Source organism: Scyliorhinus canicula, chromosome 17 (genome assembly GCF_902713615.1).
Source record: "Scyliorhinus canicula chromosome 17, sScyCan1.1, whole genome shotgun sequence".
Lineage (NCBI taxonomy): Eukaryota > Metazoa > Chordata > Chondrichthyes > Carcharhiniformes > Scyliorhinidae > Scyliorhinus > Scyliorhinus canicula.
The window spans coordinates 119,928,459-119,949,920 of record NC_052162.1 but is presented as its reverse complement, the minus strand read 5'-3'; the positions used below and the strand labels follow the sequence as shown (position 1 = coordinate 119,949,920).

General features: G+C 45.9%; 1 protein-coding gene and 1 long non-coding RNA gene across 3 annotated transcripts in view; both read right to left on the bottom strand.

Annotated features, from left to right (window-relative positions):
* LOC119951771 (zinc finger protein 721-like) overlaps window positions 1-14,829 on the bottom strand; it is a gene marked incomplete at its 5' end in the record, with an annotated part of 158,164 nt that extends 143,335 nt beyond the window's left edge. Inside the window, one exon of the mRNA XM_038775110.1 lies at window positions 13,936-14,829. Coding sequence (XP_038631038.1) covers window positions 13,936-14,829 — 894 coding nt within the window. The remainder of the gene's footprint in view (window positions 1-13,935) is intronic.
* Window positions 14,830-15,032: 203 nt separating this feature from the next.
* LOC119951863 lies at window positions 15,033-19,820 on the bottom strand. Of its 2 annotated transcripts, none has more exons than XR_005457685.1 (3): window positions 19,582-19,820; window positions 19,045-19,174; window positions 15,033-15,299 (listed from the first exon to the last, which is right to left on the bottom strand). It is a non-coding gene; the product is annotated as an uncharacterized LOC119951863 (long non-coding RNA). The 2 variants fall into 2 exon arrangements; XR_005457684.1 differs by having other exon boundaries at window positions 19,639-19,820.
* Between the last annotated feature and the right edge of the window lie 1,642 nt (window positions 19,821-21,462).

Sequence of the window (21,462 nt, the reverse complement as noted above, 5' to 3'; positions counted from 1 at the left end):
TTGGCAGTTGCTTACGAGCCATGGAAGCTACATGTCGAGCTGTAATGATTACATCTGGACTTGTTCTAGACCAAAAGTTAATCATTAAATGTCCACATTCAGTCCATTCTCTCCTATCCATGAACAGAGTGTCACAAGTTACATCAGCTAGATGGACTAGATGGACAGCAGTTTTGGAAGCTCCCAACCTATATTTTCACAAAGCCAGTCCTGCAAACCCATCATCCTTGCTCCCGCTTCCCGAGGAATAAGGGAAGGGAGAGAGAAGTGCATGACTGTGTGAAAATAATAGAGGAAATGGAAGAAGTACGCTTAGTAGAAGAAGAGCCATTACAGAACCCAAATTTAATCCTATTCACAGATGGTTCCTCTTTTATTGACAAGGGTATCAGGAAAGCTGGGTGGGCAGTCACAAGCCCATACGAAGTATTAGCTGAAGGAAGTTTGCCCCCAGCTACATCAGCTCAGCAGGCCGAATTAAAGGCACTTACAGAAGCATGTCATGTGGCAAGAGATAAACTGCTAACATCTATACTGACTCCAGATATGGTTTTGGAGTAGCACATGATTTTGGCCAACTGTGGAGAAAAAGAGGATTTCTCACAACAGCAGGTACACCTATCCGAAATGGAAAGGAAGTACGAGATCTTCTAGAAGCTATGACCTTGCCCAAAGAAGTATCAGTTCTAAAATGTAAAGCCCATACTCATGAGGACACTATGGAAGCAAGAGGAAATGCTCTTGCGGACCAAGCAGCAAGGGAAGCTGCCTCCCTTTGTGCCTCTCATTGGCATCAGGAATCCAGTCACATTTACAAATTGGGAGTAACCACCTTATTACATGATTTACGTGAAATGCAGAATGATTGTACAAAGGAAGAAAAATGGAAATGGTTAGAATCAGGTATTCAACCGTATGATGATGAAATTTGGAGAGAGTTCAAACTTGTAAACCAGTCGCACCGCAATCACTAATGCCCTTCTTAGCTCAACAAATTCATTCATGGGGACACATATCACCTCAACAAATGATGGATCGATTCCATAGAAGTTGGTGTGGTAAAGGATTCAAAAAACATGCACAATTGGTAGCAAACCGATGTGTAACCTGTCAAAAGAATAACTTGGGTCCTATAACATCAATGCCTCAATTAAGAGCTCCTGCTCCTGCAGGTCCATTCCAGGACTTACAAGTAGATTACATCACTCTTCCTAAATGTCAACAGTACAATGACGTCCTTGTAATAGTGGATAAATTCTCCAGATGGGTGGAAGCTGCTCCAGCTAGAAGAGGGACAGCTGCCCATACAGCCAAAGTGCTATGCAAAGACTTTATTCCCAGATGGGGAGTACCAGCTAGCATTGACTCAGACAATGGAACCCACTTTACAGGAGCTGTTTGTAGGGAAGTCTGTAAACTACTAAACATTAACTGGAATTTACACTGTCCTTATCATCCACAATCATCAGGACAAGTGAAACGTATGAATCGAACTTTGAAAGAAAGACTGTCTAAATACAGCCAGGAAGGCATGAATTGGGTCCAAGCTTTGCCAATAGTATTATGCAGCATTAGAGCAACACCAAATAGAACAACAGGCCTGAGCCCTTTTGAAATCATCACAGGCAGACCAATGTCTCTGCCAGGAACTATTGACTTGAGGAAAGCAGACTGTCATTTAATGAGTGATGCTTTGCTGTCTTACTGTCAAAATCTAACAAATGCTGTTAGCTCTGCTTCTCAACAGGTGTTAGCTGCGTGGGGTGATCCTCCGGAGGGTGGACACGACCTGGTGCCCGGTGAAGAAGTGTACGTCAAAAAGCTGCAAAAGGAACCTTTGGGATCAAAGTGGGAAGGTCCTTTCGTAATCCTTCTCACCACCCAATCCGCTGTTAAGTTAAAAGGAAAGAAAAGTTGGATTCACGCATCGCACGTGAAGCGCGCGTACAAGTAAAATGTTTGCCGCAATTTTAATTTTCAGTTATTTGATTGACTTTGTGAATGTTGTATCAGAAATTAATAAGAACACATTCCTTTACACAGCTAAGATATATGCTGAAAACTTTAACATTTCTAATTGTTGGGTATGCATTGCAACCCCTACTAACTCAGGGGAGGGTATTCCCTTTCTAACTATTCCCTTTAATGCTTCAGAAACAGCAGAATGGTACATCTATCAAAGTGTCCCTCGCTCTGTGGTGACCCGTTCTGGAGCAGAAACATGTGAAAATGGGAGGTACCAGGTTGACATCCAAAAATCTATTAACTTATGGAAATCTGCAGGCTATCCACTAAACACCTTTTCAGGATGGCACCAACTTCAATTTAACCCTGACAAAAAACCTCAACATCTTAACCTCCCAACTAATATTAAACAAAAAGGATCAATTTGCCTCATCAGTAACGACCCTAAAGGGATACCAATGGGTGATAGTAATTGTACTAACTATGTAGATGTTAACACAGCTTTTAAATGTACTAACGACCGCTTGGAAAGAGTTATGCGGTCCTCAAGGATAACAGGCATACCTAACCTCGGAAATAATAAAACATTCGAAGACCAATGGCTCTTAGAATATATTTACTCATATTCTGCTTATAATGGAACTTATTTTATTTGTGATGATAAAGCATATCCCTGGCTCCCAAGATCCTGGTCAGGATCTTGCTATTTCGGATACATGGTACCTGCCATTCGTCATGTGACTAATCTCCTGCATATTTCAGAAATGACTGTTCAAAGAAAAAAACGTTCTATCACCTTTAGAGATGCAATTTTTGCTAGATTCATTCCTTTCTATTGGGAAGTAAGGATGGAGAATGAGTTAAATAAAATAACAACCATCATACAAGATGTGGCAGAATACACTGCCACTGCCCTAGACAAAATCTCTGATGAAATGCGAACAATTCAAACCGTGGTATTGCAAAATCGAATGGCACTTGACTATGTGCTAGCCGAAAACGGTGGCACGTGCGCCCTGATTGGTGCAGAATGTTGCACTTTCATTCCTGATAACTCTGAAGAAGTTAAAGATTTGGTATTACATATCCAAAAATAAATCAAAAAACTTGATCCATCCCAAGTTCTCTCTCTCTGGGATAGAATTTGCGGGTGGTTTGGACACACAGGAATGTCCATAATAAGAATAATCCTATTCTCCTGTGCAGGATTCATCATTTATATGACATACCAATGTGCTACGTGCATCAAAGAACTATTCGCTAAGCGCAGGGGGCCAACTGTCAGAATGATTCACACTAACCCTACTGCACCCCCAATTGATGAATTTGAGGTGAAATACTTTTGTTGAAATGTTAACCGTAATATTATCAATCAATTATTTGTATAATCTATTAATACTGAATCTGTAGCATCAAATTTGACTAATTCATTAATTGTTATTTTGTAATAATGATTCTTTAAGAATTTTAATGATTATTGTTAAAATACAATTAAATTGGAAAACAGTGATGTTTTTAAAAATTGGGATAAATTGTTGAGTTACCTTCCAGAGGAAAAATGAACTGACCTGAAAGAGTTATTGATATCACATGGGCACGTTTGTGGATATAAATTGTGAAGTACTAAAATGGCTATAAGTGATGTAGATGTGGGAAATACTGTTCCAATTAAACAACATCCATATAACCTTAACCCTTTAAAATTGGCACAGGTTAACAAAGAGATTGAAAGTATGCTTAAAAATGGCATAGTTGAAGTGGGTTGCAGCCAATGGAGCTCACCCATAGTGATGGTACCTGAACCAGACGGTACCCAACGGTTTGTGTTGACTATAGAAGTGTTAATGCAATTAGAAGAACGGACTCTTATCCTATCCCATGTTTGGAGTATTGCATTGAGAAAGTGGGACAATCAGCTTTTATTTCCAAACTGGATTTACTTAAAGGTTACTGGCAGGTATTTTTATCCAAAAGGATGAAGGAGACTCCAGATGGTATATACCAAATCAAAGTTATGCCATTTGTCATGAAAAACGCCCCAGCCACATTTCAATGGTTAACTAACAAAGTCATTTATGATTACTCAATTATGCGGTATACAGCGACGATCTGGTAATTTTCAGCTGACATGCAAAGAACATTTGTAGCATCTGATGGAGTTACTCCATCACCTTCAGGAGGCAGGTTTGGTGGTAAACCTAGCCAAAAGTGAATTTGGAAAAGCCCAAGTCACTTTCCTGGGCCATACAATCGGACAGGGCCCAATGATCCCATGGGATGTGAAAACAAAAGTTATTGGGGAGTTTCCAATACCCTCGACAAGAAGGGAAATAATTTGTGCAAAACCTTTGCAGTGCGGTTGCTCCACTGATGGACTTGCCAAAGAAGTGCAGCAAATTTAAATGAACAGCGGAGTTTCAACAGGCATTTGACTGCCTGAAAGCTGTGATAACCAATGCTCCTGTGTTGGAGAATTACAAGGGGCTCTGTTACCAGATTGAACTAAATTATCTGACTTTAAAGAGAAATGCCGAGGCATAGAGAAATCGATGGATCGTGCAGAGACCTTCTTGTCCAGAGACTGTCAATCAAGATGGATTCCAGTTAGAGGAAGAAGAACTGAAATGGACTATCTTATTATTAAATGGTTGTGTGTTTTGTTAAAAAAAACGTATATTCATTGTCCATATTTCTTAAAGGAAAGTGAAAAGGTGAAAAATGAAACCATGTTGAAGTTGATGGTTTAGTTTTTTTTCTTGGGGGAGGTGTCATGTGCGAGTAAAAAAATGGGTGTTTATCGAATAGCTGTAGTAGGTGTACCTTTATGAAATGGGTGTTTGTCAGATAGCTGCAGTGATGTCAGAGTGTGGGTGGAGCTGGGCTGTCTGTCTTACACTTTTGTTTTTGAGCAGGCAGCTAGTGTATTTTAGTTTTGCTTTGAGAGCTGGATAGCCGCAGGAAAAGCAAACAGCTGGATAAGGATTTCTCTCTGCAATTTAAAGACTGTCTCCAGATCATTTGAGGATTTCAAAGTGATAACTGCTCTCAGCAGTGAATTTAAATCTGATCTCTGTGTTAAAAAGGGTCTTTTGTCTTATAGATGTTGTAAGGAAAGATTAAGGATTACTTATAGAGTACTGTATTCTTTGGGGGGAGTATTTTAGTTAATGGTTGCTAAGATGTTTATTGTCTGTGTTTAAAAATGTTAATGGGATTCATAGAATAAACATTTTTTTTGTTTTAAAATATTCTTAGTTCTCTGTTGCACCACACCTGTAAAGTGTTCCCCATAACCACACTCTCTGTTAAAAGTTGTGGGTCAGGTGAACTCCATGATACACTTTGGTGTTCTCTAAACACTGGTCCATAACACCGCTCCCTGTGGGCGACTAGTGGGATTTGCTGGAGGACAGTCTAAGGTTTTCTCCACTTACGCTGTAGGCAGCACATAACCGTTGCCCATACCAGCATTATGCCTGTACCGATAGTCATTCCTATTCGGATTACCTCCCACCTGTCTGTAAATCGGTTGCCTGCTGCCCCGGGAACACATATGTCCAACCAATGTTGTGTTCCGGAGAGTCCCACCTGAATGATGGTCTGGATAGCTGAGCCCACCTGGATCATTCCTTATCTGATTTGTCGACTGCCCTGACATTCTCCTGAGCGAGCTCTGTTGCTCCGTGCATAGCCTATCGGATTGTGCTGCCTGGTGTCTTGTCCATGTAAAGTGAGTCATCTCACCAGGCCCTAAATAGGTAGCCTGATGTACGTCTGGGAGGTGAAATTCCCTCAGTGTTAAAGAGTCCGTTACCTGCAGACAGAAGCTGTGGCTGCTACCACATAGGAGGCCTCCCGCGATTATCCCCACCTCCGGCTGTGTGGGACCGACCTGTATGGGCTTAAAAGCTTCTTTCAGTGGCGTAACATTGACCGTAACGTTGCTGTGGATTGACAAGGGTTCGAGAGTCCGACAGGTACACACTATGTAATGTGCCGAATCGGAACAGCATTCTGCGGTGCTCATATGTGCCAGGTCATTATGATGTGCTCAGTATCTTCTAGATCCGGTCCGGTAAACCCAACCCTCCTGCACGGTTCCCAATGACTCAAACCTAGAGCTGTCCTTAAAGGTTCCCTTGGATGGGTTTTCCTGGGGGACTGCTAGATTAAACTTTATCCCTCCCTCAGTGGGTCCACCGCCTGGCCTGGTAACCACCAGTTTGTTCCTGTCCCTGTGGATGTGAAGGAGGTTTATTTTGTATAGGGGGGTGAATAAGTGCTGTGGGATTGTCCCGAACCTAAAGTCCTCTATGTCACCCCGGATAGTCAATTGAATGTCCTGCAGGAGTGTCACAGGCCCTTCCCTTTACTTGTGCTTGAATGGTGTTAATTATACCCACAGATACCTTGTCCTGGACTCACAGAAGCTCTTCTCCCTGTAAATGTATGGAAGCCAGTGCGTCCCATATACCCCATATTGTAGCCCTTTTCCGATGTCCGCGGCTACCCAGGAGGCATAACTGTTTGTCTCCGCCAGCTGCACCGAGTTCAGGACCGAGTTTGCACAACCAAATAATCCTCCGTTGTCCCCTAAAGTGCTCCTTTCACCTCGCCTGCGTACCCTAGATTCTGGGGTTATTTTATTGTGGGACTGAAAACAGGTTGCGAAGATACACATAGGCCAGGAACAGAAACTATCTAATGAAACCCTGGCTGGAATCGATACTGACCATCTGCAAAAGCACCCAAGTCAAGGCACAGACCTGTTACTGTTACATGGACTTTATGATTACCCATTCCAAGTCTATGAATATGTAATAAACTTCCAGACACAGGTGATTAGCTTTGCCGCAGGACGAAGAACAGGCAAAAGAAGCCATCAGACTCCATAATGAGCTGATGGCTGGTCAGACAGGGGGGTTTCAGAGGACGATGCGTCTTGATTGATTCACCATGGATAAACAGGAATATCCTGTCTTTCCCATTAACAGGTCGGGGTCTGGCTAGGACAATGGCCGGTGGTGGGCATATACCAATGACTCAATCCTCGCTCACCAGTATAAAGAAAGGATCGAACAGATCTTCAGCAATAACCTGGTTGTCCCAAGGCACAATCATCACAAGAAGAAAGGACGCTGGATTTGGAACCCAGAGAAGGCATCCAGATGGAGTGGCCGTAGCCTGCCAGCCTCCGTTACTAAGTGTGGGCAAAACCTAAAGCTCAGCTGTGAGCCTGAGTCATATTTTGTTGAGTTGTGAATAAAATTACGCTAAACTGTGAACCTGTTTTCATAGAATGATAGAATTTACAGTGCAGAAGGAGGCCATTCGGCCCATCGGGTCTGCGCCAGCCTGGCCCTTGGTAAGAGCATCCCACCCAAGCCACACTATCTCCGTAACCCAGTAACCCCACCTAACCTTTTTGGACCCTAAGGGCAATTTATCATGGCCAATCCACCTAACCTACACATCTTTGGATTGTGGGAGGAAACCGGAGCACCCGGAGGAAACCCACGCAGACACGGGGAGAACGTGCAGACTCCGTACAGACAGTGACCCAAGCCGGGAATCAAACCTGGGACCCTGGAGCTGTGAAGCAACTGTGCTAACCACTGTGCTACCGTGCTGCCCTGTTTTGTCCTTTTTTCATCTCGCAAATCAGGGAATCTGGGTAAAACTTTTGATGTCGTAAACTGGTCGAACGCACCAGAGATTTTAAAGGTATAACATTTTGGCACCTCAGACGTTCCTTCGATAATTGATATATTGCTCCAATGTCGAACCTTCAACCTAGTATTCTCCAACAATCTGTCTGAGCCTGAATTAAGAGGGCAGATTGCCCCACGTAACGGCCAGTCTTCAGTGAGTGAAGGACTAATACAGATTTTGACAGGTAAAATTGGGCTATAACCGGGTGTCTGTAATACGAGGTGAACAAACTACCTATTTAGATCTAGGATAGTCAAGGGAGTTGGGTAAAACCTCTGGGGGGGAATTTAGTGAAAGCCGGACCCCGAACCCAGAGGATTCCTACACACCTGTGAGAAATCCCAGGGAGAGGGGGAGAATAAGGAGAGAGAGAAATGACAGAGCGTCCAGAGTGAGAAATGACCCAAGTGGGTACTACAGTAAATTAGAAAGGGTCTGGGAGCCAAAGTTAATGAGTAGAGTACAGACCCTGAAGGTTAAAAAGTGCAGCAACAGTTGCATCAGCGCTGCTCTCACCAGGTGGTGGCTGGTTTACCCACCTCCTCCTGTACTGTTTGGTAGCGTTAACCGTCCTGTAGTCAGTAATTTGTTAGTATTGACGTGAATCCACTGTGCTCTCCATATCGTACTGATGAGTAGTGAGTGGAGAAATAGCAAACGGGACCGGGATTCTTAAAATTCACGGAAGAAGGAAAGGATATTCAAACCACCTTTTGGAAAGTGGCCAGTGACAAAAGGCTCCTCGAGGGATCCATTGTGTCAAAGGGGGGAGGGGGATATGAATTCTGGAAGACGTTAATGTGGAAATATTAGTTTTCGAAGAAGTCCTTTGGAAATATTGAATTTTTGAAGAAGTCAGTGAAATGTAAGTTTTCAAAGAAGTCAGTATGGAAACAGTGTTTTAGAAAACGTCAGTGTGAATATTTGTGCTGTGGATAGTCTGGGATTATCCTCAAACAAAAATCAGAGACTAATGAGTCTTGGGATATGAGGTTTTAGACGTCAGTGTGAAAGTCGGTGCCCTGGGAGCACCTTAATGTTAGAAGTTAGGAAAAAGAGGTCAGCATTTCCAGTCTGGTGAGTTTCCAGTCTCCTTCCAAAGGGATATGATGGGAGCTTTTGGGGATCAAGCAATAGATAAAGATGACAGATATATATTGGGGAGATATGTCTTCTGCGTTTCAACAAAAAAGCTAAATTATCAATTTGAAAAAATTGGGTAATGGTTAGTTTTATTCAATATAAAGTTAAAAGTTAGTTTGCAGACTTTAATCAACTCGTTCAGAGCTGGCAGTGGGGAAAAAGCGAACTCGGTCAGGAATCGGCGGAGCGGGGAGAAACGGCACAGTGGAGTGGCGGGAACCACTCCGGCTTCGGGCCGCCCCAAAGGTGCGGAATCCTCCACACCATCAGGGGCTAGGATGGCGCCGGAGTGGTTTGCACCCCGTCGGCCAGCGTGGAAGGCTTTTGGGAGTCCACTGGCCAGCACGGGTCCGCACATACGCGGGAATTGATGTCATCCCCGCGCATGCGCAGGGGGGTTCACCTTCGCGCCGGCCATTGCGGAGGCATACACAGCCGGAACGTAGGAGTAGTGCCCCCACGGCACAGGCCCGCCCGTGGATCAGTGGGCTCAGACCGCGGGCCAAGCCACCGTCGGGGCACTTCCCGGGGCCAGATCCCCTCGCGCCCCCCCAAGAACCAGGAGCCTGCCTGCGCCGCCAGGTCCCGCCGGTAAGGGATCAACTACAATTTACGCCAGCGGGACCGGTATAGAATGGGCGGGATTTTGGCGCATAGCGGGCCGGAGAATCGTGGGGGGGGGGGGCGCCGACCGGCACGGCGCGAATGCTGCCCCCGCCAAATCCCCAGTGCCGGAGAATTCGGCAGCCGGCAGGGGCGGGATTCATGCCGACCCCCAGCGATTCTCCCACCCGGCGTGGGGGTCGGAGAATCCCGCTCTTTGCTACTTTGCTGATTGCGTGTTTGTGTGTGTGATTTTTCCTTGTCTGTGAATCTATCTGGTGCTTGTGTCACTAAGGTAACCCTCTGGTCTTGATTTGTTAATCATTTCAAAGTTGCTTGTTTAATGTATGTATGTAGTTGCCTTCCTTCCTCAGCTTGTTCCCCAATGAGACTGCCTTCACAACTAGCAGGTTGACGACTGAAGCCTTTTTTTCCTCTCGTGATTTGCAGTGAGTGTCCTTTCCAGTCCCCCTCCCCCCATCAATTGAAGTGAGTGCAGTTCAAAACCTGCATCCAGATCTCGACTGCAGAAGAGGCCCTTCAGCCCGTCAGAGTCTACACCGAAGCATGAAAGATGCCTGACCTGCCTACCCAATCCCATTTGCCAGCACTTGGCCCTTGAATGTTATAACAGGCCAAGTATTCATCCAGATACTTTTTAAAGGATGTGAGGCAACCCACCTCTCCTACCCTCCCTGGCAGTGCATTCCAGACTGTCACCACCCTCTGGGTAAAAAATGTTTTTCATTAAATCTCCCTAAGCCTCTTGCCCCTCACCTTGAACTTCTGTCCCCTCGTAGCTGACCTTTTAACTAAAGGGAACAGCTGTTCCTTATCCACCCTGTCCATGCCACTCATAATTTTGTACACTTTGATCAGGTCATAGAATCGCTACAGTGCAGAAGGAGGCCATTCAGTCCATCGATTCTGCACTGGCCCTCTGAAAGAGCACCCTACCTAGGCCCAATTCCCCACCTTGAGGCAATTTAGCATGGCCAATCCATCTAACCTGCACATCTTTGGACTGTGAGAGGAAACCGGAGCACGCGGAGGAAACCGATGCAGACACAGGGAGAACGTGCAAACTCCACAGTCAAACCCAGGTCTCTGGTGCTGTGTGGCAACGGTGCTAACCACTGTGCAATCATGCCACCCTTCAGTCTTTTCTGCTCCAATGAAAACAACCCAATCCTATCCAACCTCTGTTCACAACTTAAATGTTCCATCCCAGGCAACATCCTGGTGAATCTCCTCTGCCCCCTCCAGTACAATCACATTCTTCCTATAATGTGGCGACCAGAATTGCACAGTACTCCAGCTGTGGGCTCACCAAACTTCTATACAACTCCAACATGACCTCCCTGCTTTTGTAATCTATGCCCCAATTAATAAAAGCGAGTGTCCCATAGGCCACTTTCACCACCCTATTCACCTTCCCTCCTGCCTTCAGACATCTGTGGACAAACACACCAATGTCCCCTTGTTCCTCGGAACTTCCCACTGTCAGGCCATTCAGTAAATGCTTCCTTGTCAAATTTCTACCTCCAAAGTGTATCACCTCACACTTCAGGGTTCAATTCCATCTCCTTTTTTCTGCCCATTTGACCATCCCGTCTGTATCTTCCTGTAACCCAAGATACTCAACCTCACTGTTAACCACCCGGCCAATCTTTGTGTCATCTGCAAAACTACTGATCTTACCCCCCAACATCTATGTTGTTTATCTAAATGATGAACAATAGGGGACCCGGCACAGATCTCTGTGGTACGTCACTGGACACTGGCTTCCAGTGACTGAAGGAGCCATCTGTCATCACCCTTGGTCTCCTACAGGCAAGTTGTTATACCGTAAATTCACTGCGAGACTGTGAGAATGAGTGAATACAAGGCTTTATTATCCAGGAACTCACCTACCAGTGTCTGCTGTGCAAATGAGTGCCACCCATAGGTGGCCGGTCTATATATCACCCTGGGGAGGGCGGAGCCAGAGGCGGAGCCCACTGGGGTTCCAGTACAGTACCTGGAAGTAGACCGTATTATCATTTCCAGGTCATAGGTCACAGCACTATACAGACAGTTCATACTTAGGTGAATACATTCACCACACAAGTCAATTTTGAATCCACCTTATCAAGTTACCCTGTATCCCATGTGCATTTGCCTTTTTAATAAGTCTCCCATGTGGGACCTTGTCAAAGGCTTTGCTGAAATCCATATAAATGACATCAACTGCACTACCCTCATCTATACACTTGGTCACATGCTCAAAAAATGTAATCAAATTTGTTAGGCATAACCCCCCTCTGACAAAGTCATGCTGACTAATCCTGATCAATCCTTGCCTCTCCAAGTGGAAATAGATTCTTTCATTCAGAATTTTTACCAACAGTTTCTCTACCACTGATGTGAGACTCACTGCTCTGTAGTTCCCTGGCTTATCTCTACAATCGTTCTTCAACAGTAGGACCATATTAGCTGTTCCCCAGTCCTCTGTGGCCAGAGAGGAGTTAAATATTTGGGGCAGAGTCCCTGCAACCTCCTCCCTTCCCTCCCACAGAATCCTGGAACATACATCATCTGCATATGGAGATTTCTCCACTTTTATGCCTGCCAACACCTCCAATACCTTGTCATTCCCTATTTGCTCAAGAACCTCACAGTCTCTCTCCCTGAGTTCCACATCTACCTCCTCATTCTCTTGGGTGAAGACAGATGTGAAGAATTTGTTCAACATCCTGCCAATGTCCTCTGGCTCCACCCACAGATTCCCCCGTCCCGAATGGGCCCTACTCTTTCCCCGATTATTGATTATATTTACAGAATATCTTGGGATTTTCCCTACATTTACCAGCCAGAACTTTCTCATATCCCCTCTTTGCTCTCCCAATCGCTTTCTTAAACTCCATCCTACACTTTCTGTACTCCACTACTGCCTTTATTGATTGTTCCCCTTGTACTTGCTAAAAGGCTCTCTTTTCCTTCTCATCTTATCCTGAATGTCTCTGGCCATCCATGGTTCTCTGTACTTGTTACTCCTTCCTATCACCCTCGAGGGAACATGTTGGGCCTATCACCCTCGAGGGAACGTGTTGGGCCTATACCCTCGCCATTTCCTTTTTGAATGCCCCAGTGCTCTTCTGTCGATTTCCCCAAAGTAACTCTTGCCCTCCCTTGGCTTTAGTTTACTCAAATCTACTCTCCCCCAATACACAACTTTTGCAACTTGTCCATTTTATTTTGTACCATGTTGTGGTCGCTAGCACTAAAATGCTCCCCCACCAACACATCAACCACCTGCCGGCTTCATTCCCCAGAATTAGGTCCAGCACGGCACCATCCCTTGATAGACCCTCTACATATTGAGCTAAAAGGTTCTCTTGCAGACATTTTCAGAACTCTACTCCATCTGCTTGTTAGGTGGATTGGAAATTCTGAATTCTCTCTGTGTACCTGAACAGGAGCAGGAATGTGGCAACTAGGGGATTTTCACAGTAACGTCATTGCAGTGTTAATGTAAGCCTACTTGTGACGTTAATAAAAATTATCTAAACTCTTAACATGATGACTATTCCAATTAATGTTGGGAAAAGTTGAAATCACCTAATATAATGACCCTATTATTATTTTTACACACCTCCACACATATTTGCTCCTCAATTTCCCGCTGACTATCTGGGGGTCTATAATAAACACCCAGCAATATGACTGTCCTTTTTCTCAAGTACTATGGATGAGGCTGCTTGTTGGCAGTTCTTAGCTGAAGTTCTGATCTTAATTCCTGACTGTATGAATCATACCACATCTGATTCTATCTATTTTTATATTCGAGCTAGTTTCCCTCATACTCTACTTCCTTCCGACCTCTTTATTATCTTTTTGGTCATTTTTTGCTGCTTCTTAAAATCGGTCCCACCTTTGACCGAACACAAACCTTTTCAGATTTGTACAGCTCTTTCAGTTTAATCCTTTACTTCCTTCTTTAATAATAATCTCTATTATTGTCACAAGTAGGTTTACATTAACACTGCAATGAAGTTATGGTGAAAAGCCCCGAGTCGCCACAGTCCGGCACCTGTTCAGGTACACGGAGGGAGAATTCAGAATGTCCAATTTCACCTAACAAGCACATCTTTCGGGACTTGTGGGAGGACATCAGAGGACCTGGAGGAAACCCACACAGACATGGGGAGAGTGTGCACCCATTGATGATGCAACCTTCCCAAAGAGACAAATGTATTTATTTTAGATGTGCTGTAGTGGTACAAAAAACATTTGCTTTGCACGATAAAATAAATGTCTTTCCATCAGCTTTTGAAGATAATTTCAGTGGAAATGTGCTCTCCCAGGCTCAATGATCATCAGCCCACTGGAAGCAAAGTCATGGCCAGTCCAGCAGAAAGAAACCCTCCGACCCTTCCCCTTCACCAAGTGTCAGAATGAACATGGTTCAGTCCTGATGTGATTAACAGCAGCAAGAACAGCAGAATCCAATCCCTGTCATCGCTTGTGAACTCGCTGGTGTCTCAGCAGGTCTGATGACTGATTGAATCCTTTCCCACACACTGAGCAGGTGAATGGCCTCTCTCCAGTGTGAACTCTCTGGTGTACTCGCAGTGTGGATAACTGAGTAAATCCCTTCCCACAGTCAGAGCAGGTGAAGGGCCTCTCCCCAGTGTGAACTCTCTGGTGTGTCTGCAGGCTGGATAACCGAGAGAATTTCTGCCCACAGTCAGAGCAGATGAATGGCCTCTCCCCAGTGTGAACTTGCTGGTGTGTCTGCAGGATGGATAACTGAGTGAATCCCCGTCCACACACTGAGCAGGTGAAGAGCCTCCCCCCAGTGTGAACTCGCTGATGTTTCCCGAGGGCGGATGAATCACTGAATCGTTTCCCACATTGAGAGCATGTAAATGGCTTTTCCCCAGTGTGAACTCGCTGGTGTGTTTGCAGGTGGGATAACCGAGAGAATTCCTTTCCACAATCAGAGCAGGTGAATGGCCTCTCCCCAGTGTGAAGTCGGTGGTGTGTCTGCAGATTGAATAAGTGAGTGAATCGCTTCCCACACTGTAAGCAGGTGAATGGCCTCTCCCCAGTGTGAACTCGCTGGTGTCTCCGCAGGCTGAATGAGTGAGTGAATCTCTTCCCACACTGAGAGCAGGTGAACGGTTTCTCCCCAGTGTGAACCCGCTGGTGTGACTTCAGGCTGGATAACTGAGTGAATCTTTTCCCACACTCAGAGCAGGTGAATGGCGTGATCCCAGTGTGAACTCCATGGTGTGAGTTCAGGCTGGATAACTGAGTGAATCTCTTCCCAAACTGAGAACAGGTAAACAGCCTCTCCCCAGTGTTAATTCGCTGATGTCTCTGCAGGTGGGATAACTGAGTGAATCCCTTCTCACACTGAGAGCAGGTGAATGGCTTCTCCCCAGTGTGAATGCGTCGATGAATCTCCAGCTCTGATGGGGCTCTGTATCCCTTCCCACAGTCCCCACATTTCCACAGCTTCTCCATGTTTTGGGTCTCCTCGTGTCTCTCCACGTCAGACAATCAGTTGAAGCCTCGTCCACACACAGAACATGTGTACGGTCTCTCCCCGCTGTGAATGGTGTGATGTTTTTCAGGCTGTGTAACTGGTTAAAGCTCTTTCCGCGGTCAGTGCTCTGGAACACTCTCACTCGGGTGTGTGTGTGTCTTGGTGCTTTTCCAGTCACACTGATGTTTAAAATCTTTTAAAGTTGACAAATCAGGGAAACATTTCTCGTTCCAGATTCAAAGGCCGACGATATTCAGGACCGAATGAACCGAGTGACTCGGTCAGATCTTGATGTGACGTTCGGTTTCAGATTTCTGTCTGTAAATCCTCACTGTCAAATATCCTGGACAAGGAGTTAACAAAAGACATCACTGTCAGTACAGGATAAGAATTCAGAACAGACAATTGTAGTTTCTCTGAAATATTCTTTCCTCTCTCATTCCCCAAAAGCTGTAAATCTCCATCCCACACACTCTCCCTCCATTCTCACTCTGCTGTATCTAATATTCACCCTCCCAATTCTCCTGAAGGTGCTGATTCAGGCTGATTGACAGATCTCTGCTCACTGCTTCCTATCAGATCTCTGGTGGCTGTATGTTGGAGAAGGTCACACACTAGGTAGCACCACCAGGATGGTTGGTTTTTTCCGTCCTTTTTGCCCGTTTCCCGGGGAATTTGGGTGAACAAACTTGGGTCAAGCTGAAGGTTCAGTGAACCTGTCGACAAAATCATGCTGAAAATTTCAAAAAGGTCTGGTGGGAGAGGAAACCCTTCGACGGATTTGGTGAGTCCATGTGGCTCACCAGGAGGGAGGATGGTGGCGTTGACTCCAGTGGGTGCAGCCGTTCCTATCACGGTGGATATGCTGGTGGGAGTACTGGCCTCGGAGTTTGAGAAGCAGGTTGGGAAGTACTTTGAGAAACAAGGGCAAGCTCTGCCAACATCTCTAATGGAAAGGATCCTTTTACTTGCCGGATCGGAGGAGGGTAACACGTCTGGAATCAATGGGCGGATCCTTTCAGAAGAAGTAAGCTCAGTGGATGGAGTGAAAGTGAAGTGGGAGGAGGATGTGGGGCCGGTAGGAGATGATGGGGTGGGGAGTGAAGTCCTTGGCAGGGTGAACTCCACGTCCGAGTGCGAGACTGGGCTTGGTCCAGCTCAAGGTCGTGTTTAGGGGACCCCTAACCAAGGAGAGGATGAGCAGTTTTTCCCCGGATGTGGACAATAGGTGTGAGCGGTGTTCCGGAGGTCCGGCCAACCACACACATGTCCTGGTCCTGTCCCAAACTAGTCAGCTTTCAGGTCTCCTTCTTTATCACCATGTCGCTGATTATCAATATCGAACAGGAGCCCTGCCCTTTGGTTTCCATATTTGGGCTGTCAGACTCGCTGGAGCTGCAGACAGGGGAGCGGAGGCAGATGTCCTTGCCTTCCCCTCGTTGATCGCCCGGCGGCAAGTCCTGCTCGGGTGGAGGTCTCCAACCCCACCAAGTGCCCCAGCATGGCGTGAGGATCTAATGGAATTTTTATACTGAAAAGGTTAAATACACCGTGAGGGGATCAGTCAAGAGTTTTACTCAAGGTAGTGGCCTTTTATTACTTACTTCAAGGAGCTGGTCACTGTGTTGCTGTGGCTGGGTGGGGGGATTGGGAGGTGGGCGGGGGGGGGGGGGGGGGGGGGTGGAGTTGTCTTGTGTCAGATTGTGTTTTATTTCTTTTTTTCTTGTTGGATGTTTTGGGGGTTTTATACAAAAGATTTTGGAAAACTGAGAAACCTTAATATAAACATTTTATTTTTAAAGCAGAGATGGTCAATCATTTCCAAATGAAATTGGATGGGCAATGCAGGGTTGCAGAATGGGAAAATGTTATTTTTAAAGCAGAGATGGTCAATAATTTCTAAATGAAATTGGATGGGCAATGCAGGGTTGCAGAATGTGACCCACTCAACACTGACAGAATTACTCAACAGAGTTGGCATCGACTTGAAACGTCCAATGGACTCCTCGTCTTCTGTTATAAATCTGACTGGAAATATATAACGTAGCTACAGGACTACATTACAAAACCAGAATAATCAATGTACATTATTGCAGAACAATCAACAATGTATCTAATCTGTGCCATAAAACACCAGACATCACTCTGTCCTCATAGAATCAGAGTTTTACAGCAGAGCAAAAAGCCCTTCAGCCCATCATTTCAGCATCAGCTACTAAGTACCTATCTATTCTCATCCCATTTCCCACCACTTGGTCCACAGCCTTGCATGCTATGGCCTATCAAATGCTCTCTGCTCTTATATTCTATACCGTAGCTAATAGAAGCAAGAATCCCACAACCTGATGGACTGAATGGCCTAATTCTGCTCCTGTGACCTATACTCTTATATCCCCTTGTGACCACCTTATCTACCTGTCCTGTCTTCAGGGACCTATGGACAGGCACACCAAGGTCCCTCTGGTCCTCTATGCTTCCTGGGGTCCGACCAGTCATTGTATATTCCCTTGCCGAGTTAGTCCTCACAAAATTCATTACCTCACACTTTTCAGAGTTAAATTCCATTTGCCACTGTTCTGCCCATCTAACCAGCCCGCCACATCATCCTGTAATGTAAGGGGCAGCAGGGTAGCATGGTGGTTAGCATAAATGCTTCACAGCTCCAGGGTCCCAGGTTCGATTCCCGGCTGGGTCACTGTCTGTGTGGAGTCTGCACGTCCTCCCCCTGTGTGCGTGGGTTTCCTCCGGGTGCTCCGGTTTCCTCCCACAGTCCAAAGATGTGCAGGTTAGGTGGATTGGCCATGCTAAATTGCCCGTAGTGTCCTAATAAAAAAGTAAGGTTAAGGGGGGGTTGTTGGGTTACGGGTATAGGGTGGAGACGTGGGTTTGAGTAGGGTGATCATGGCTCGGCACAACATTGAGGGCCGAAGGGCCTGTTCTGTGCTGTACTGTTCTATGTTCTATGTAAGGCTTTCCTCCTCACTATTTCCCACACCACCAATTTCTGTGTCATCTGCAAACGTACTTACTTCCTACATTCACACCCGATCATTAATGTACACGACAAAAACAAGGGACCCAGTACTGATCCCATCGCAACATCACTGGACACAGACTTCCAGTGACAAAGACAACCTTCGACCATCACCCTCTGCCTCCTGCCACAAAGCCAATTTTGGATTCAATTTGAGAAATTGCCCTGTATCCCCAGGGCTTTTGTCTTCCTGACTAGTCTTCCGTGTCAGACTTTATCAAAAGGCTCAAAGAAGTCCACTTAAACTGCATTAACTGTACAGCCTTCATCTCCTAGTCACCTCCTCAAAAAATTCAAATCAAATTTGAAAGACCTGATCTCCCTCTGACAAAACCATCTTGACTATCCTTGATCAATTCTGCCCCACAGACTTTTTTCCAATAGTTTACCGACCACTGATGTTAGACTAAAATCCAAATCCAAACCAAATCCTACCAACTGTCCTGGCTTGAGACAGCTCATGCCTCTTTAACCTGTGATTCTCCCTCTCCCCAGTTGCTCCGTCTGGACCTGCAGACTTAATTACCTGCAAAGACTCATATTCAAAGCATCATATTGCATCTTTGACTTTGTCTATATATATATGTTTCTGGAACCCACCTCTTCATTCACCTGAGGAAGGAGTGATTCTAAGTCAGGGGTGGGCAAACTATGGCCCGCGGGCCGCGGCCCAACAAGTCATAAAAAAATTTTTTTTAAAACATTTTTTTTTAAAAGGTTAATGGGGGGGGGGGGGGGGGCTGTTGGGTTACTGGTATAGGGTGGATACGTTGACTTGAGTAGGGTGATCATTGCTCGGCACAACATCGAGGGCCGAAGGGCCTGTTCTGTGCTGTACTGTTCTATGTTCTATATGAGGCGCCCAGAATCATAACCGGGTGAAGTAATTATTTTACTTAATATACTATGCGGCCATTTAAAATTGTGAATTTCTGAATGTGGCCCTTGCACGGAAAAGTTTGCCCACTAAGTGATTCTACCTCCGAAAGCTAGTGATTCTAAACAAATCTGTTGGATTTTAACTTGGTGTTGTAAGACTTCTTACTGTGCTCACCCCAGTCCAACGCCGGCATCTCCACACACTGAAGTTAGACTCACTGGTCTGTAATTTCCTGGCATTTTCTTACTTCTCTTCTTGAATGATGGTGCCACATTATCTGTCCTCCTGTCCTCTAGCTCTGCTCCTGTGACCAGAGAAGATTTGAAAATTGTCAGATCCTCTTCAATCTCCTCCCTTGCCTCCCACGGAGGCCTGGGGATTTAAATAAGTCAACAATTAAATAAGTCAACAATTGAAGGTCAGGGGTGACACGGTGACAGTGGACCGCATTGCTGCCTCACAGCGCTGAGGTCCCAGGTTCGATCCTGGCCTCAGGTCACTAGACGTGTGGGGTTTGCACATTATCCCCATGTCTGCGTGGGTGTTGCCCCCACAGCCCAAAGATGTGTAGGGTAGGTGAATTGGCCATGCCAAATTGCCCATTAAGTGGAATAAAGAAATAATTGGATACTTTAAATTGATTTTTTTGAAAGCAATTGAAGGCCAGAATTTGAAAAGAAATGGAAAGGGGACGAAAAGAAAGTGTTTTACTCCCAGATGTTGGAGACAGGAGGCAGTTTCAGTCTGTGAAGTTCAATCTTCACTCACAGAGAAGCAGCAGCTTTGCTGGGCAGACAACGGAGGAAGCTCCCTGCAGCCATTAACACAAAGTCCGGATCCTGATTTGCTGGCGGCCCAGCGTATTTCCGGTCCTCCCCAGGTTGCCATTGTTCTTTTAGCCAATAGGAGATGGATTCGGGCCCCACGTGAGGGTGGGCGGGGCTTTCACCGCCGGACGCACTGAACTGGTTTCCAATCCGCAGCATTTTGTTTGTCCCAAACTGACAACGAACACCCCTCCATTCCTGTCTCGTCACAACGCAGGCCTGTATGAATCAGCCAATAGGAATCACTCTGAAGCTCAAGCTGTCACTTCCATATTGTGACGTCACAAGATGTCCATGCCCTGCCGCAATCAGCCAATAGGAATCACTGCTCCATAGACTGAGGTCCGGAACAGGAAGAAGAGGCGGAAAGTTAAAACAAGCATTTACTTCACCCCCCGGCCTCGGTCCACCAGACCCCAAAAAGCCGATCCACATACATTGCAGGAACGAAGGTGAGTTCTGTGCCGCAGTAGTGACCCAACTCCAAGGGGACAGGGGAAGACCAGTGGCATATTACTCAACACGACATTCACCCGTAGTGCCGGGCTTATCTCGCTGTGTGGCTGCTCTGGACTGCGCAGCATTGGGCGGTCAGGGTCATCGAACCTACAGTAATGACCGGAGGTATCATCTTACACACCCGGCATCCCATTGTAGAAATGTTGAACAACAGTAAGCTCAGATCAGTCTCAAACCTACGACAGACCCACTGGGAAACAGTCTTCATTCCTAATGATTTGGGATGCCGGCGTTGGACTGGGGTGGGCACAGTCAGAAGTCTGACAACCCTGGTTCAAGTCCAACTAGCTTTCGGAGCACAGCTCCTTCCTCAGTTGAAAGTTCACCTTCAGCTGAGGAAAGTTCAGCTCCTTCACCTGAGGAAGGAGGAGTGCTCCGAAAGCTAGTGATTCGAAACAAACCTGTTGGACTTTAACCTGGTGTTGTAAGACTTCTTACTTAATTCCTAATGATAGATCAGTGGTCATCATAAAGGACACCGGGGAAAACCCTGCAGAAGGAATCATACACAGGAGAGTCCTATGTACACTCTGAGATAGATGAGGAGGTAAGTGGAATGATAGTGGAAGAAGATTAGAAACCCCAGAATTCACCTGGATGTAGATGGATCTAGAAAATATGTCAATGGTCCCCATGAACCAGGTGGGCAGTAGTAGATGACAAATTAAGAACAGTCCTCTCGGGAAGGCTGGAAGGAGCACTGTGAGCAGAGGTGGCTGAATTGGTGGCTTTCACTCAGGCCCTGATCATGGCCAAGGAAAAGATGGTGAACATATACACAGATAGTAGGTATGTCTTTGGGGTCGTGTACAACTATATGACAGCATGGCATGGGAGGGGCTTTGTCATTTCTGGAGGAGATAGGATAAAACAACAACAGCGTATAGAAGCCTTATTGGAAGCCACAAGGTTACCAAGACAGGTAGCAGTGATAAACATTAAGGCCCACCAGAAGGTAGAGACACCCCAACAAAAAGATAACGAAGCAGCAGACAAGGCAGCCCAAATTGCCCTGGAACAATTCCTGTCAAAAGTGCCCAGGGAGAAGACATCAGTGTTGAACTATCACACAAAGACATATCAAGGGAAGAAAAGAACGAATGGGATTTTAAAAAAGGCGGGGGGGGGGGGGGGGGGGGAGCCAGATAAGAAAGGGATCTTGAGGAAGGATGGAAAGGTAATTGCCCCTGCCTGCATCAGGCAGATCCTCTTTGAATAACACCATGGAATGGACCAATGGAGGCTA